The sequence below is a fragment of the Rhinatrema bivittatum genome, unplaced genomic scaffold (assembly GCF_901001135.1).
Source record: "Rhinatrema bivittatum unplaced genomic scaffold, aRhiBiv1.1, whole genome shotgun sequence".
NCBI lineage: Eukaryota > Metazoa > Chordata > Amphibia > Gymnophiona > Rhinatrematidae > Rhinatrema > Rhinatrema bivittatum.
In genome coordinates this window covers 76,068-92,186 of record NW_021820719.1, presented here as the reverse complement: position 1 = coordinate 92,186, position 16,119 = coordinate 76,068, and the positions used below count along the sequence as shown (strand labels likewise).

The window sequence follows — 16,119 nt, the reverse complement described above, 5'->3', positions numbered from 1 at the left end:
ATTTTAAAGTATTATCCACTATGAACCCAGCTACACTAAATGCACATCCTTTGGCAACAAATTCCAGATTTACGCGCTTAACCTTTTTAAAATCGGGACCTTGACCTTTGCAGCTGCACCTTTCAGTTTTTATCTATTTTCCTCATTTTATCAAAGTTTCCCTTTTGAAAATTTAGTGTTAGAGCTGTAGATTTACTTATTGTCCCCCTTCCAGTTATTAGTTTAAATTTTTTTTTTAATTTTATTTTTATTAACTTTTCATTTTCAAAAGGATATTACACAGCATGGATCCACCATATAATTAATAAGAAACACAAAGTATCTAATATTTTTACACATACATTCTGTGAAAACCTTGGAAATACAATTATAAGAAATTATAGAGTCTGGAGGATAAGAAAAAAGAGCAGATAAACAAAGAAATTTAATAACAACATTTGTGTCAAAACCATATTTAACTATTATCCCCAAATTTATTACTATTATTAATCTAGGATTAGGAGTCAAGGAATGAAGTTGATCAGGTTGATTAAACACATACCTCATATTTTGAAATATAATTATGCAACGGCATGGGAATCGTAAAAGAAATTTGCCCCCCCCCCCCGTTGAATAACCTTATCTCTCATAGATAAAAACTCCTTTCTTCTTAACTGTGTATCACGGGAAATATCAGGAAAAATCCTGATTAACTGACCATGAAATTTGGAGTTTTGATGTTTAAAATAAAGTCTAAAAGCCGAATCTCTCTCTAAAAGTTGAAAAGATGGATGGATCAGTTAATACCTTGGGAGTTAGAATTGATGAGATTGAAAAAGTCCACGCAAATTTTATTAAATCAGAAAAAATTCAATCAGATAAATTAGAACAATTGGAGAATCAAATTAGAAAAGCCAATTTTAGAGTCTTAAATTTTCCAAAGACTCATCTAGTACGGATGTGAATAGGGCTTCGGACGATTGAAAATATCGTATGATATTTTCAAAATCGTCGGAAATCAGGGGCTCCCCCAAAACGATAGGAAAACCACACGATATTGTTCGTGGGGGTTCTCTTATCGTTTTGGGGGAGGGCGGGAAAAACGGCACACAAAAATAACCCCTAAATCCACCCCGACCCTTTAAAACTAATCCCTTAGCTTCCCCCACCCTCCCGACCCCCAAAAAACATTTTACAGGTACCTGGTGGTCCAGTGGGGGTCCCGGGAGTGATCTCCCGCTCTCGGGCTGTCGGCTGCCACTAATAAAAATGGCGCCAATGGCCTTTGCCCTTACCATGTGACAGGGTATCCGTGCCTTTGGCCGGCCCCTGTCACATGGTAGGAGCACTGGATGGCCTGCGCCATTTTTAAAGATGGCGCCGGCCATCCAGTGCTCCCTTTATCGGGTGCAGCCAATAAAAAAAAACGCGATCGGGCCGGATGAAAAAAAAAAACACGATGTGAATCGGAACCAGAATCCGAACCGATTCCGGTTCCAATTCACATCTCTATCATCTAGTATCATCTAAGGAACTTTTTAAAAGCTATCTGATAAATGTGTTGAAATATAAAGCCACAATTTTACCTGCAATATCTATAATCTATTATATCTCCCAGCCTTACAGTCTGGGAGGTATACAAGATCAAGAACAGGGAGATCAAAAAGAGGATATAAATCTGTCAGAACTTTTAGAAAAGTCTTCTGATATGGAAATAAAAACACAAGCTACATTAATTGTGCAATTTGCAGTTATTAGTTTTATTTATTATTTATTTATTTAAAACATTTTATATACCGGCATTCGTTGTGGACATCATGTCGGTTTACAGTCAACAAGTTAAGTTAGGAAAATTACATTTTAACAGAGAGGTTCAAACTGGGAGATGGGGTAACGAAAGGCAGCTAAGAAAGACAGAGTAAAAAAACAACAAGGATCATTTTATGATCACTGTTGCCAAGTTGCCCCAACACCGTTACCTCTCTCACCAAATCCTGTGTTCCACTAAGAATTAAATCTAAAATAGTTTCCTCTCTTGTTGGTTCCTGAACCTATTGTTTCATGAAGCAGTCATTTATTACATCCAGGAACTTTATGTCTCTAGCAAGTCCTGATGTTACATTTACCCAGTCAATATTGGGGTAATTGAAATCTACCATTATTGTTGCACTGCCAAATTGGTAGCTTCCCTGATTTCTCTTAGCATTTCATCATCTGTCTGACCATTTTGTCCAGGTGGACGGTATTATACTCCTATCACTATACTCTTACCCAACACACATCGGATTTCTACCCATAAAGGTTCTACTGTGCATTTAGTCTCTAGTATGATCTTTATCCTGTTGGACTCTATACCCTCCCGGACATAAAGTGCCACACCCCCACCAAATTGATCCTCCCTATCATTGCGATATAATTTGTATCCTGATATAGCAATGTCCCATTGGTTATCCTCCTTCCACCAAGTCTCTGAGATGCCAATTAAGTCAATCTCATCATTTGCTGCTATACACTCTGACTCTCCCATCTTACTTCTTAGACTTCTGGCATTGGCATACAGACATTTCAAAGTGTGTTTTTTGTTTGTATTAACAACTGCTTTTCAGTTGTTAGGGATAATTTGGAAATCATTAGCTTCGGTGATTTTTTACATATAGGCATATGGACTACATTTGCTTTTATTGGAACCTCTCTGTTGGGATTCTCTAACTCTCCTGTTTCATAGTATCCTTCAAGGATATATTTCTCCGAAGCATGCACTGCTGAGTTACTGTCGGCTTTCCCCCTTGTTCTAGTTTAAAAGCTGCTCTATCTCCTTTTTGAAAGTTAGTGCCAGCAGCTTGGTTCCACTCTGATTAAGCTGGAGCCCATCCTTTTAGAAAAGTCTCCCCCTTCCCCAAATGCTTCCCCAGTTCCTTACAAAACTGAATCCCTCTTTCCTGCACCATCGTCTCATCCACGCATTGAGACTCCGGAGCTCTGCCTGCCTCTGGGGACCTGCACATGGAACAGGAAGCATTTCAGAGAATGCCACCCTGATGGTTCTGGATTTCAGCTTTCTACCTAAAATCCTAAATTTGGCTTCTAGAACCTCTCCCACATTTTCCTATGTTGTTGGTGCCCACATGTACCACGACAGCCAGCTCCTCCCCAGCACTGTCTATAATCCTATCTAGGTGACACGTGAGGTCTTCCACCTTCGCACCAGGCAGGCAAGTTACCAGATGGTCCTCACGCCAACCAGCCACCCTGCTATCTACATTTCTAATAAATGAATCACCAACTATGATGGTCGGCCTAACCCTTCCCTCCTGGACAGTAGCCCTGGGAGACTTGTCCTCAGTGTGAGAGGACAATACATCACCTGGCGAGCAGACCCTTGCTACAGGATCGCTTCCTGCTTCACTAGCTTGATGTTCTCCTACTGGGAGAACGTTTTGATCCAAAGCAGCACTGGGGCTGCCAGACTAGATTTGGGACTTGGCTACTATGTCCTTGAAGGTTCCTAATGTACCTCTCTGTTTGCCTCAGCTTCTCTAGCATCCAGAGATTGGACTCGTTCCCTGAGAGCCAGGAGCTCTTTGCACCGAGTGCACACATACAACCTCTCAATGGTGGGTAAAAAATCATACATGTGACACTCAATTTATTTATATTAAGTGCATACATAAGATTAAGGTTCCTAGGTATCCAAATTTCTAGATACATCAAGGTGCCTGTAGACCATGCCAAAGGGAATTCACCTATCCAATCCCTCTTAATATTATCCTGTATGGATAATTTCTCCGATTTGGAGAAATTAATTTTTAATCCAGCAAATGATCCAAACTGCTTAAACAAATCCAATGTTTTCCTCAGAGCAATTAAAGGCTCATGCAGAAACAAAAGCATATCATCTGCAAACAGACAAACCTTATATACACGTTTACGCAGAACAAAACCTTGAATTGAGCAGTCTAACTGAAGCTTTTGTACCAGGGCTTTTCTAGTAACAATATAGAGTAACGGTGATAGTGGACACCCTTGTTTACATTGCTCTCCAGTTCCAATCACTTCTATCAGCTTGCAAACATTAGTAACCCCATGTCCACCCTGTACAAATGCCACAATATTAGGTACAACCCCATTAAAGCGGACAGCAAGCAGGGCTGCCAATATCTTTAGATCTACATTTATTATAGATATTGGTCTATAGGAGCCCAGAACTAAGGCCTGGATTTATCAAAATGCGGTAAGTACCACATGCGATAGCAAAAGGGGTGTGTTTTATGCTAATATAGTATTTATCACAATTTGCACTAATTACCTGTGTGAAGAGTTAGGTTAGCACAAATTGTGATACCCTTTTCAGATTCTGCAATAAGTGCCAGCCAACCTGTTGTATTTCCTGCATTCAACCACTGTTGTGAGAGAGAGAGAGAGAGAGAGAGAGAGAGAGAGAGAGAGAGAGAGAGAGAGAGAGAGAGAGAGAGAGAGACTAGCCATAATGTCATGGCCCATAGGTAGGTATTTGTATCCCTATGGTAGGCCCATCTAGTAACTCGAGGTGGGGATTAGGTAAGAGTGTAGGGGGTTAGGGGCCAGTTTGACATTCTACGTGACACCTACAAACAGAACAGTGGTCTCTTGTGAAGATTTGATGGCCTTCGGAGTGAGGAAACTCACTCCAAGATGAGATTTGGGCAATGTTCTCTCAACCTAGCTTGATGTTACCCAGGTAGAGCGTCCATCGAAGGTCATCATATCTTCATGAGACCACTGTTCTGTTCGTAGGTGTCACATAGAATGTCAAACTGGCCCCTAACCCCCTACACTCTTACCTAATCCCCACCTCGAGTTACTAGATGGGCCTACCATAGGGATACAAATACCTACCTATGGGCCATGACATTATGGCTAGTCTCTCTCTCTCTCTCTCTCTCTCTCTCTCTCTCTCTCTCTCTCTCTCTCTCTCTCTCTCTCTCTCTCTCTCTCTCTCTCTCAACCCTTCAATTCACCATGAAATATGGCAGCTATCACACAGTCTAATGCAATTCAAAGAGGTGTAGTTAAAATTGGCATTATGGCTGTGCAATAGCTCTTTGCAGACAGGCTAACCCAGCCCTAACTCCTCCTATTTTCTGAATTTGCATCGCACCATATGATCGCATGCGAAAACGCCTTATCGCATTTTGATAAATGACTCCCTAAGTCTTTTCCCAGCTTAGGATAAACCAATATTTGGGCTGTATTCATGACCCGTGGAAAAGAACCTTGCTCCAAACAGTGCACGTGTTATAAAATCGGTGTGGTCATGCGTATGCACCGGGAACTGCACACACATGGACACGCGCGTGCATCTTTTAAACTTTACCCCTATGTGTCTGGCGGGAGCTCAACTTCTCAGCGACTTCCAATCACCAGAGCTGCACCGGAAGTATCTGTCTTGCTTTTAATGCTCTTTCTAGTTTTTCTATGTTGGTATTTCCTTTTTTTTTTTTTATTCAGCAATAGATTTTAAGGGCTGACTATAAGGACTGACATGATATTATATTATATTAAATTATATTATATTATATTGTAGTGTACTTTTGTACAGCACCTTGAGCCTTGCTAGAAAGCCATTTCTCAAATCAAATTAAATCAATAAATATGAATATTTGGTCTCATTATCTTGTCATTATACACAGGGAGTGAATACTTCTATGGAATTGAACCTGACTTCAACAGGGCATCATGTCGGCTCTCAATAACACCCACGACAACCAGTTTTTATTCTTCATCCTGAAGGGTATCCCGGGGCTGGAAGCAGCGCACATCTGGATCTCCATCCCATTCTGTACTCTGTATGTCACAGCAGTTATAGCAAACTCTGTCATCATCTTTATTATCCAGGCAGAAGCCAGCCTCCACCAGCCCATGTACTTCCTTCTGTCTATGCTGTCTGGAACTGACATAATTTTATCTACCTCCGTAATGCCTAAAATGCTGAGTGCATTCTGGTTTAATTCCAGGGAAATCTATTTTGAGGCTTGTCTGATCCAGATGTTTTTTGTTCATACCTTTACATCTGTGGAATCGGGGGTCCTGATGTTAATGGCAGTGGATCGCTACGTTGCAGTCTGTAACCCCCTCAGATACACCTCTATCCTAACCAATCCTCTCCTTCTGAAAACAGCACTTGCAGTTCTTCTGAGAAGTGTACTGCTTGCCGCCCCGTTTTCTTTTCTTGTCAAGAGATTGCCATTCTGTAGGAATGATGTCATTGCTCACACATATTGCGAGCACATGTCCGTAGCAAAGCTGGCCTGTGCAGATATTAAAATCAATACGGTGTATGGGATAAGCGTAGCTTTGTTTGTTGTGGTATTAGATATGATCTTTATTGCTTTGTCTTACATCTTGATATTAAAAGCTGTGATAAGACTTTCATCCAAGGACGCACGGATGAAAGCTTTCAGCACTTGCACTGCCCACGTCACTGTAATTGCCATGTTTTACACACCATTGCTGTTCACTGTTTTCTTACAGAGGGTCGGCCATAAAGTGTCTCCCTCTGTTCATATCATCGTGGCTAATCTCTACCTGATTATCCCACCCACAGTAAACCCCATAGTGTATGGGGTGAACACAAGGCAGATCCGGGAGAGGATACGGAAAGGTTTGCATTAGGGAATGGTCGTCATTCTGAAAGACACTTGAACTCATATTCAACTGTGGGCACTTTAGAGACTGAAGAACTGGTGCCTTCTTTAGAAAAAAATGTATTTTAAATATTTACACTCATTTGTCAAAATAAAAAATTTTATTTATGTGTTTATTTATTTATTTATTTGGACATTTGGTTAAAAGACAGGAAACAGAGAGTAGGATTAAATGGTCAATTTTCTCAGTGGAAAAGGGTAAACAGTGGAGTGCCTCAGGGATCTGTACTTGGACTGGTGCTTTTCAATATATGTATAAATGATCTGGAAAGGAATATGACAAGCGAGGTTATCAAATGTTGTGTCTGTCGGTTCCCGACGCCCTCTCTCTGCCCTCCTTACCTCTTTGGTGCCTCCCTCTTCGTCTGTGGGAGGATTGGCTGCCGCGGCGTGTTCTGCTGAAGTCCTCCGGCGTCCCCGGACCGGCTAGACGCTGCAAACCGCCATGTTTCCTGGAGGCCTAGGGGCGCGCACGTGGCGCAGCCCCGACTGAAGTACCGACGATGGCGCAAACCTCGGGGGCGTCCCCGAAGATAACGTCACCCGCGAAAGATATATAAGGTCTTAGAATTTGCTAACACATCAAGTTAGCAAGGGTTCGGGTTACTCTACCTAAGCTACTCTGCCTCCTCTGACTTACCAGGGGTACCCGCTCCTCGGGGGCCTCGCTCTCTCCTTTGTTTTTCAGGTGACAGTCTGGAACCGGTGCTCGCTCCTCGAGGGCCCTCGTTCCCAGACTTACTTGGTACTCTCTTCTGCCTGGAAGTCAGCACTGCCTACTACATCAGTGAGTAACCATCACTCTCTCAGAGCTTTCCCTGGAACCAGGTACTCGCTCCTCGAGGGCCTATACATTCCAGCTCCTGGGCTTCTATGAGACATTGTGTGAGTGTTACCATCTGGTTCAGTACATGAACTCTGCATACCCTGACTACTCACTATATTTAAGTTTCTCTACAGCTCAGCCTCCAGGGATTGCTGTTCCAGTATCTGAGGGACTACAGCCCAGCCGGGCATTCCAGCTCACTACTGCCACCTCTGGTGGTTCAGTATACTGTCTAATAAAAGAACTAGTGTGTGTCTGTCTCCATACTCTGAACCTGACCAGTGGTCCCTCTCGGGATCTTCCCCCCTGGGGGCGTGGTCACCTGCCACCGGTCCAAGGATCCACCCACAACTCTCCTAAATAACATCAGATTGCTAACTCCTTAGCAGAATTACAACATCAAATTTGTGGACAATACCAAATTATTCAGAGTAGTTAAATCTCAAGCGAATTGTGATACATTACAGGAGGACCTTGCAAGACTGGAAGATTGGACATCCAAATGGCAGATGAAATTTAATGTGGACAAGTGCAAGGTGTTGCATATAGAGAAAAATAACCCTTGCTATAATTACACAATGTTAGGTTCCATATTAGGTGCTACAACCCAAGAAAGAGATCTAGGTGTCATAGTGGATAAAACATTGAAATCGTCGGTTCAGTGTGCTGCAGCAGTCAAAAAAAGCAAACAGAATGTTGGGAATTATTAGAAAAGGAATGATGAATAAAACAGAAAATGTCATAATGCCTCTGTATCGCTCCATGGTGAGACCGCACCTTGAATACTGTGTACAATTCTGGTCGCCGTATCTCAAAAAAGATATAGTTGTGATGGAGAAGGTACAGAGAAGGGCAACCAGAATGATAAAAGGGATGGAACAGCTCCTCTGGGAGGAAAGTCTGAAGAGGTTAGGGCTGTTCAGTTTGGAGAAGAGACGGCTGAGGGGGGATATGATAGAGGTCTTTAAGATCATGAGAGGTCTTGAACGAGTAGATGTGAATTGGTTACTTACACTTTCAGATAATAGAAGGACTAGGGGGCATTCCATGAAATTAGCAATTAGCACATTTAAGACTAATCGGAGAAAATTCTTTTTCATTCAACGTACAATTAAGCTCTGGAATTTGTTGCCAGAGGATGTGGTTAGTGCAGTTAGTGTAGCTGGGTTTAATAAAGGTTTGGATAAGTTCTAAGAGGAGAAGTCCATTACCTGCTATTAATCAAATTTACTTAGGGAATAGCCACTGCTATTAATTGCATCAGTAGATGGGATCTTCTTGGTGTTTGGATAATTGCCAGGTTCTTGTGGCCTGGTTTGGCCTCTGTTGGAAACAGGATGCTGGGCTTGATGGACCCGTGGTCTGACCCAGCATGGCAATTTCTTATGTTCTTATGTTCTTATATACACTACAGTCATTCCAAGTAAAGATCACAATGGTTTGCAAAGTGACATTCATAGTTATACCTCAACAAACAGAGATCAAAGATTGCTTACAGGGGTGGTATTCCTAGGTGGCATTAAATATCTATCAAGTTAAATTTTCTAGTACATATTAAAATTTATCTAGTATATCTGGCGTAGAGTACGGATAATTTATCAGTGGGATTTTTGAGAATCTCACATTTATTCATGATTCAATTATTATCTTTCTTCCTTCTTTTCTTTATAGTGGATAACACATTGGATAACACATTGAAATCGTTGGTTCAATGTGCTGCGGCAGTCAAAAAAGCAAACAGAATGTTGGGAATTATTAGAAAGGGAATGGTGAATAAAATGCAAAATGTCATAATGCCTCTGTATCGCTCCATGGTGAGACCGCACCTTGAATACTGTGTACAATTCTGGTCGCCGCATCTCAAAAAAGATATAATTGCGATGGAGAAGGTACAGAGAAGGGCTACCAAAATGATAAAGGGAATGGAACAGCTCCCCTATGAGGAAAGACTAAATAGAAACATAGAAACATAGAAATGATGGCAGAAGAAGACCAATCGGTCCATCCAGTCTGCCCAGCAAGCTTCACACTTCTTTTTTCTCATACTTATCTGTTTCTCTTGGCTCTTAGTAACCTTAGGTTCTATTTCTCTTTCACCCCAACTATTAATGTAGAGAGCAGTGATGGAGCTGCTTCCAAGTGAAATATTAAGTTTGATTAGTTGGGTAAGTGGCAGCATAGCTCTCTGCCGTTGAAGCAGAGAGCAATGCTGGATATGTGTGAAGTATTAGTTTTTCTTCTCCCCTGCCGTTGAAGCAGGGAGCTATGCTGGATATGCATTGAAAGTGAAGTATGCCTTAAAAGTCACATTAACTATCATCAAATATTGAAAAGCCTAATAATTGGTAATTGAATAAGCCTAATAATTGGTAATACCTATAGCCCATAAACCCATCCATGTTTTGTTTTGTTTTTTGTTTGTTTTTTTCTTTTTTTAATTGGGAGATGGCAGCCCTCCATCCTTCCGCTCCGTGAAGGTGGAACACCAACCACTGGCCACTGGCATCCCGCTCCGTGAATGTCTCTGTGGCTACTGCCGCTCCGTGCAGTGTTTTGCTGCCTGCTCTTTATACGCGTCCTCTAGACTTGATGGATCCACAGTGTTTATCCCACGCCCCTTTGAAGTGCTTCACAGTTTTGGACTTTACCACTTCCTCCGGAAGGGCATTCCAGGCATCTACCACTCTCTCCATGAAGAAATACTTCCTGACATTGGTTCTTAGTCTTCCTCCTTGGAGCCTCAGCTCGTGACCTCTGGTTATGCTGATTTTTTTCTGACGGAAAAGGTTTGTCTTTGTCTTTGGATCGTTAAAGTTTTTCAAGTATCTGAAAGTCTGAATCATATCACCCCTGCTCCTCCTTTCCTCCAGGGTGTACATATTTAGATTCTTCAATCTCTCCTCGTATGACATCCGATGAAGACCCTCCACCTTTCTGGTCGCCCTTCTCTGTATCGCTTCAATCTTGTCTCTGTCTCTTTGAAGATACGGTCTCCAGAACTGAACACAGTACTCCAGGTGAGGTCTCACCAAGGACCTGTACAAGGGGATAATCACTTCCCTTTTCTTACTCGATATGCCTCTCCCTATGCAGCCCAGCATTCTGGCTTTTGCTATCGCCTTGTCGCATTGTTTCGCACACTTCATATCATTAGACACTATAACCCCAAGGTCTCTCTCCTGCTCCGTGCAGATCAGCCTTTCCCCCCCATCGAATACAGTTCATTCGGATTTCCACTCCCCATATGCATGACTTTGCACTTCTTGGCATTGAATCTCAGCTGCCATATCTTCGACCACTCTTCCAGTTTCCTTAAATCCCGTCTCATCCTCTCCACTCCTTCCGGCGTGTCCACTCTGTTGCAGATCTTAGTGTCATCCGCAAAAAGACAAACCTTACCTTCTATCCCGTCCGCAATGTTGCTCACAAAGATATTGAACAGGACCGGTCCCAACACCGATCCTTGCGGTGCACCACTTAAAACCGCTCTCTCTTCAGAGAAAGTTCTATTTACCATCACACATTGTCTTCTGTCCATCAACCAGTTTGCAATCCAGGTCACCAACTCGGCACTCACTCCTAAGCTTCTCGTTTTATTCACCAGTCTCCTATGCAGAACCATATCAAAAGCTTTGCTGAAATCTAGGTTAGGACTTTTCAGCTTGGAGAAGAGACGGCTGAGGGGGGATATTATAGAGGTGTTTAAAATCATGAGAGGTCTAGAACAGGTAGATGTGAATCGGTCTTTTACTCTTTCGAATAATAGAAAGACTAGGGGGCACGCCAAGAAGTTAGCATGTGGTACATTTAAAACTAATCGGAGAAAGTTCTTTTTTACTCAACACACAGTTAAGCTCTGGAATTTGTTGCCAGAGGATGTGGTTAGTGCAGTTAGTATAGCTGTGTTTAAAAAAGGATTGGATAAGTTCTTGGAGGAGAAGTCCATTGCCTGCTATTAATTAAGTTGACTTAGAAAATAGCCACTGCTATTACTAGCAACAGTAACATGGAATAGACTTAGTTTTTGGGTACTTGCCAGGTTCTTATGGCCTGGATTGGCCACTGTTGGAAACAGGATGCTGGGCTTGATGGACTCTTGGTCTGACCCAGTATGGCATGTTCTTATGTTCTTATCTCCTTTTTCTTCTTGTTCTTATAGTCTGATGTTTTTAAGTTAAATTATATGTATTTTTGAATAGCCATGAGTTTAGTCCACATTTAGATCTCTTTCTATCTGGTAAAATAGGTTGGTTATTTCAGTCAGCATGCACAGAGACAGAGAAGGAAAAGGGTTCTTTGGGGAAATGATAAATTATCAAGGGATCAGAGAAAAGGCTGACCCTAAATTAACATTAATAATTGACCAAGACATCCTCAATTGATCCTATTGATAGGATTAACCATGTTCTATCACAAGATCCACTATTAAGCTCAAGGGGACTATTTAAAATTTCCTAAGCATATTAGTTATTATTCCTACAAATTAATTTTAATCTTTACTGCTGGACCTAAATGTGGGGCATTTGAAGGAGGCTGGACTGATTCCTCTACAAGGTAGAGCACACAGATCATTGGAGATGAAACTTCCTCATCCGCAGGATGTAATGAGCTTTCCATCATTCCTAAGAATGCCATTCTGACCAGGGAACAATTCAGAAGCCAAGGACATTGAACTAGTGCTATCATTACTTATCTAGCACTGGCACAGGTATGCAGCCCCCTACAGACACAGAGGAGAGAGTCGCTACTCTGTAGAGCTTTCAATCTGGTCAAAACATGGACAGGTGAATTTGAAAAGCCCGGAGCATGCCAGAACCGGGAGACACACAAGTATGAGGGGCTGGGTGCGCCATGCAGACTTTAAAAGCCGCCCGTGTATGTGTATATCTCTCGGTATGCACACAAGTGAAAAAAACCCAAAAAGGGCCTGAGCATGGGCGTGGTCTGGGTAGGACATGGGCGTTCCGAGTTGTTAACATAAAATGTGTGCGTAAGTATTTGCGTGCACAGGGTCCCCTGCCACATAACTTTACCACTGCTATGGTTGGCAAGTAAGTAATAAAACAATAAAATCTAGGCTGGTCAGTAGGGGTCTAAGGGTCGGGAAAGAGAGGGTAATAAACTAGTGCGGTTTGGAAGTCCTATCCCCTTAACTGGGCAAGCAGGGAATGGACTGTGAAAACTATCATCGCACTTCACCTCTAATCGTCCCCAATTTATATGGTAGAGATGGCATTTGCATGTACATGCGCACATCCATATAAAACTGTGCGCACAATTCCACGCATTCGGCCTATTTTATAGCATGCACGCATATACACTCATAGGTTATAAAATGGCTGCCTTCTTTGGCACGAGCCGGCATGCATATCTACATGTGCACCTGCACGCCGGTTTAAAAGTTACCGTCTAGAACATACAAATAAGAGGCTTCAGGAAATGCATTTATTATAGAAAATATGGTTAAAATCAACCAGGCTATCATACTGGAAAGCCAGACTTTAATATTTAAGAGCAGCCTCAGAAAGGTAGGATTTTATGTAGGACTTAACTCTGACCGGGGGGGGTGGGGGGGCATGATGCATCAACTTACATCCGGGCATATGGCTCAGTGAGGTGGAAAGTTCAGAGTCAGTTTTGTGATGGAGAATTTGGTCACAGAGCAGAGCGGCTTACCCCATGAATGGAGTATGTGAGGAGGATTACAAGGGGAGATAAGGAAGAAGAGGTAACAAGGAGTTATTTGTCTCATTAGGTATTGCAGACTCCTCAGGCTCCTCTCCATGTGTCTATGCTTTTCTCTATATATGTGTTGCGACCATCGGTCTTCGACGGCTTCGCCCCATCTCCTCTCACTACTTGCGGCTCCTCCCGCTCACCTCGGACTGATGGCCGCCGCAGCGTCTGTTTGCCGTCCTCTCCGGCGTCCCCGGACCAGCTTTGGTGCTTCCTCCCTCCATGCTCCTCCAAGATACCTTAGGGCGCGTGCGCACCGCCCTCATCTTTATTTCCACGTTGGTGCGAACCTCAGGGGCGTCCCCCTGAGATGACGTCACACTGCCCGGATGTTTAAGCCTACAGTATTTGCTGCTCATCGAGTTAGCAACCGGAACTCTATGGATGGGATTCACTCTCCCTACCGAAGCTGCTCTGCCAATCCAGCCCTATCTGGAACTCTTACTGCTAATGGGGTACCCGCTCCTCGGGGGCCTCTTCTGCTTCTTTCAGGTGCTATCAGGAAACCGGTACTCGCTCCTCGAGGGCCCATGTTCCCTGAGTCGCTGCCTTCATCTTCAAACCCTTCTACTTGGAAGACTTCACTAACAGTTTCCATCTGTGAGTACAACTATCATCTATTCCACAGTACTGCTTCACTGGAACCAAGTACTCGCTCCCTGAGGGCCTGCCCTCTGTTCTGGTGCCAGACCTCTCGTCTAGTGGAATCGCTGTTACTGCTACGTGAGTACAATACAACTGAGGCTCTCTGCTCTAAGGGATCAGGTACTCGTTCCTCGAGGGCCTGCTCTCCCTGTCTCAGAGCTTCTCCTAATTCTACCTGGGACTATGAATGCTTCTTAACGATGTTCAGGGTAAAAAAAATTGTTTTTGTTATTCGGTTCATTTTCGGGAGGATTTTTTCTCAAAACCTTTGTTTCGTGGATTGCTTGATTCATTTGATTTGTGTGAAAAAACAAATCAAGCAATTAAAAAAAAATCCCAAAACAATCAAACAACAAAAAGTAGATTTCCCTCCCATCCCCACCCCAGGAAAAATAACAGGGCCAGGATACCCCAGCCCCCACTTTACACAGCCCAGTGGGGATCAGCCAGCGGAAACTAGTCCGAAGCTTTGGACTTGCAAAGGCCGAAGCCGTAGTATGAACTGCGGCCTTGGCCTATGTAAAGCTGACACCTCAGGTTAGGCCGGAGCCCAAATGTAGGCCTGATGCCATGGTCCAACCCAGAGACCAGATCCCAATGACTGGGCCTCGGCTTAGGCCAGGCCCTGAGCCCAGACCTGTTTCTGCAATCAGTCCCGGAGGCCAGGTCCTGATGCCGGGGCCTTGGTCCAGACCCAGGCCCAAGGCCATGACCCAACCTGCAGACTAGATCCAGGCTGAGCCCTGGCATCAGGACCCAACCTCCAGGTCGAGATGTGGCATTGGGCCAGTATCCAGGCTGTTGCCCCAGCACTGGGACCCGGCAACTGAGTCAGGACCCAGACTCTGGGTTGGGTTATGGTATTCAGGGCCCCCTGAATGAAACGAATTAGCCTTATTCGTCGCATTCTGCATTTTTGTTTTAAACAAATGCAGATCCCTAGTGAATTCTACTACTTAGCTATTTAGGGAAAATGTAAAATTTATGTTGCAGATTTATTGGCTGAATTCTGCCAGGCTCCAAGTCACATGATGAACCTCTGAAGGGTCAGTTTGGATTGCTTTTGGGAACCATTGAAATGCATTCTGCAGTGAAAATGCACAAGGGGAGTCAGACTGATACCCAGTGCTGATATATTCCTGGAATCCGCCCCTGGTTAGGCATGTAAAACTTAGCATATATGCAAGTGTAACCCATCCTTAAGGTAGAAGTCGAGTACGGAGCGAGACATAAAGTTATTTGTAAGTTCTTTCGGGCAGGGACCCTGGCTAGCTTTTACTTCTCCTCCCCTCCCATGGTGTAGGTCCTTCAGACTAGGGGTGGAAAGGAGTCCTCTCTGATCCCAGTATGGGGTGACTGGTGAGCTGTGTTGGAGCTCCCTCATTATGCTGTGCGCTGTGTGTTGTGTTGCAAACAAACCCCACTCGCACCACATAGGCAGTGTCCAAAATAATGCTTTACTGGCACTGCTTCACTGGATGGCACAATTGAATGTGGTAAGTCACATTCCACAGTATCTACAATTTTCTCTTGGAATCACAGCTCCTTTCCCCTCTATCTGTGCATTAGTCTTTGTTTCTGGATTAGATTGTGCACTGCAGTGCTCCCTCTGAGCTAGGCCCCCCCTTGAATGGTCAGGACGCCCCTCCTGATGGCACAAAGTCTATCTCAGCAGAGTCAATGTCTCTATTCCTCAGGGATCTTTGTGGACACCAGATGGGGGTCCTCCCTTGAATTAGATCTTTTATTCACAGTTCGTAGATGAATCTTCTGGTGGGATCCCTGCTGGTAGGAATCCTAGCTGACTACAGTTCTGGGGCAGAAAACCCTTCCTCCCAGATGTTGGAAAACAAATCTTCTTCCCAAACTTAGATAACTGCAGAAATCGCTGCGACCAGTCGCCACATTTCCCTAAACACTGGGCGTCTTCGGCCAGGGTTCCCCCTTTCCCTGGGCTTCGGAAAGGCCCAGGCCTCCAGCAGGACTCCTCTAAATGAAAGTTCAAAATCCCACAGCTAGTCCCAGAGCAGCCACTCTGCACCTCGTGGGAGAGGACAGCAATGGAGCCCATTTGGCCTATCCTGGAGGGGACTCGGACTTCTCTCTCTGTCTTCCAAATAATACTGCCCCCAGAGCCTATTGCAGAGCTCTGCTATACCTAGGGTGTCCTGTGCGAGGGATGTCCATGAATGGTTACCCCCTAACTGCACAAGACCTATTAATAACCCCAAACCTGGTCTGCGTTGCACA

At 43.7% G+C, this 16,119-nt stretch overlaps 1 protein-coding gene across 1 annotated transcript; it reads left to right on the top strand.

Moving 5' to 3' along the window:
- The first annotated feature begins 5,694 nt into the window (after positions 1-5,694).
- On the top strand, positions 5,695-6,630 carry LOC115082015 (olfactory receptor 52N5-like). The gene has a single exon (XM_029586274.1). It carries the CDS (start codon positions 5,695-5,697, stop codon positions 6,628-6,630), a length of 936 nt encoding a protein of 311 aa, XP_029442134.1.
- The last annotated feature ends 9,489 nt before the right edge of the window (positions 6,631-16,119 follow it).

Coding starts and splice junctions, on each gene's coding strand:
- LOC115082015 (XM_029586274.1), top strand. CDS start 5,695: ATGTCGGCTCTCAATAACACCCACGACAACCAGTTTTTATTCTTCATC.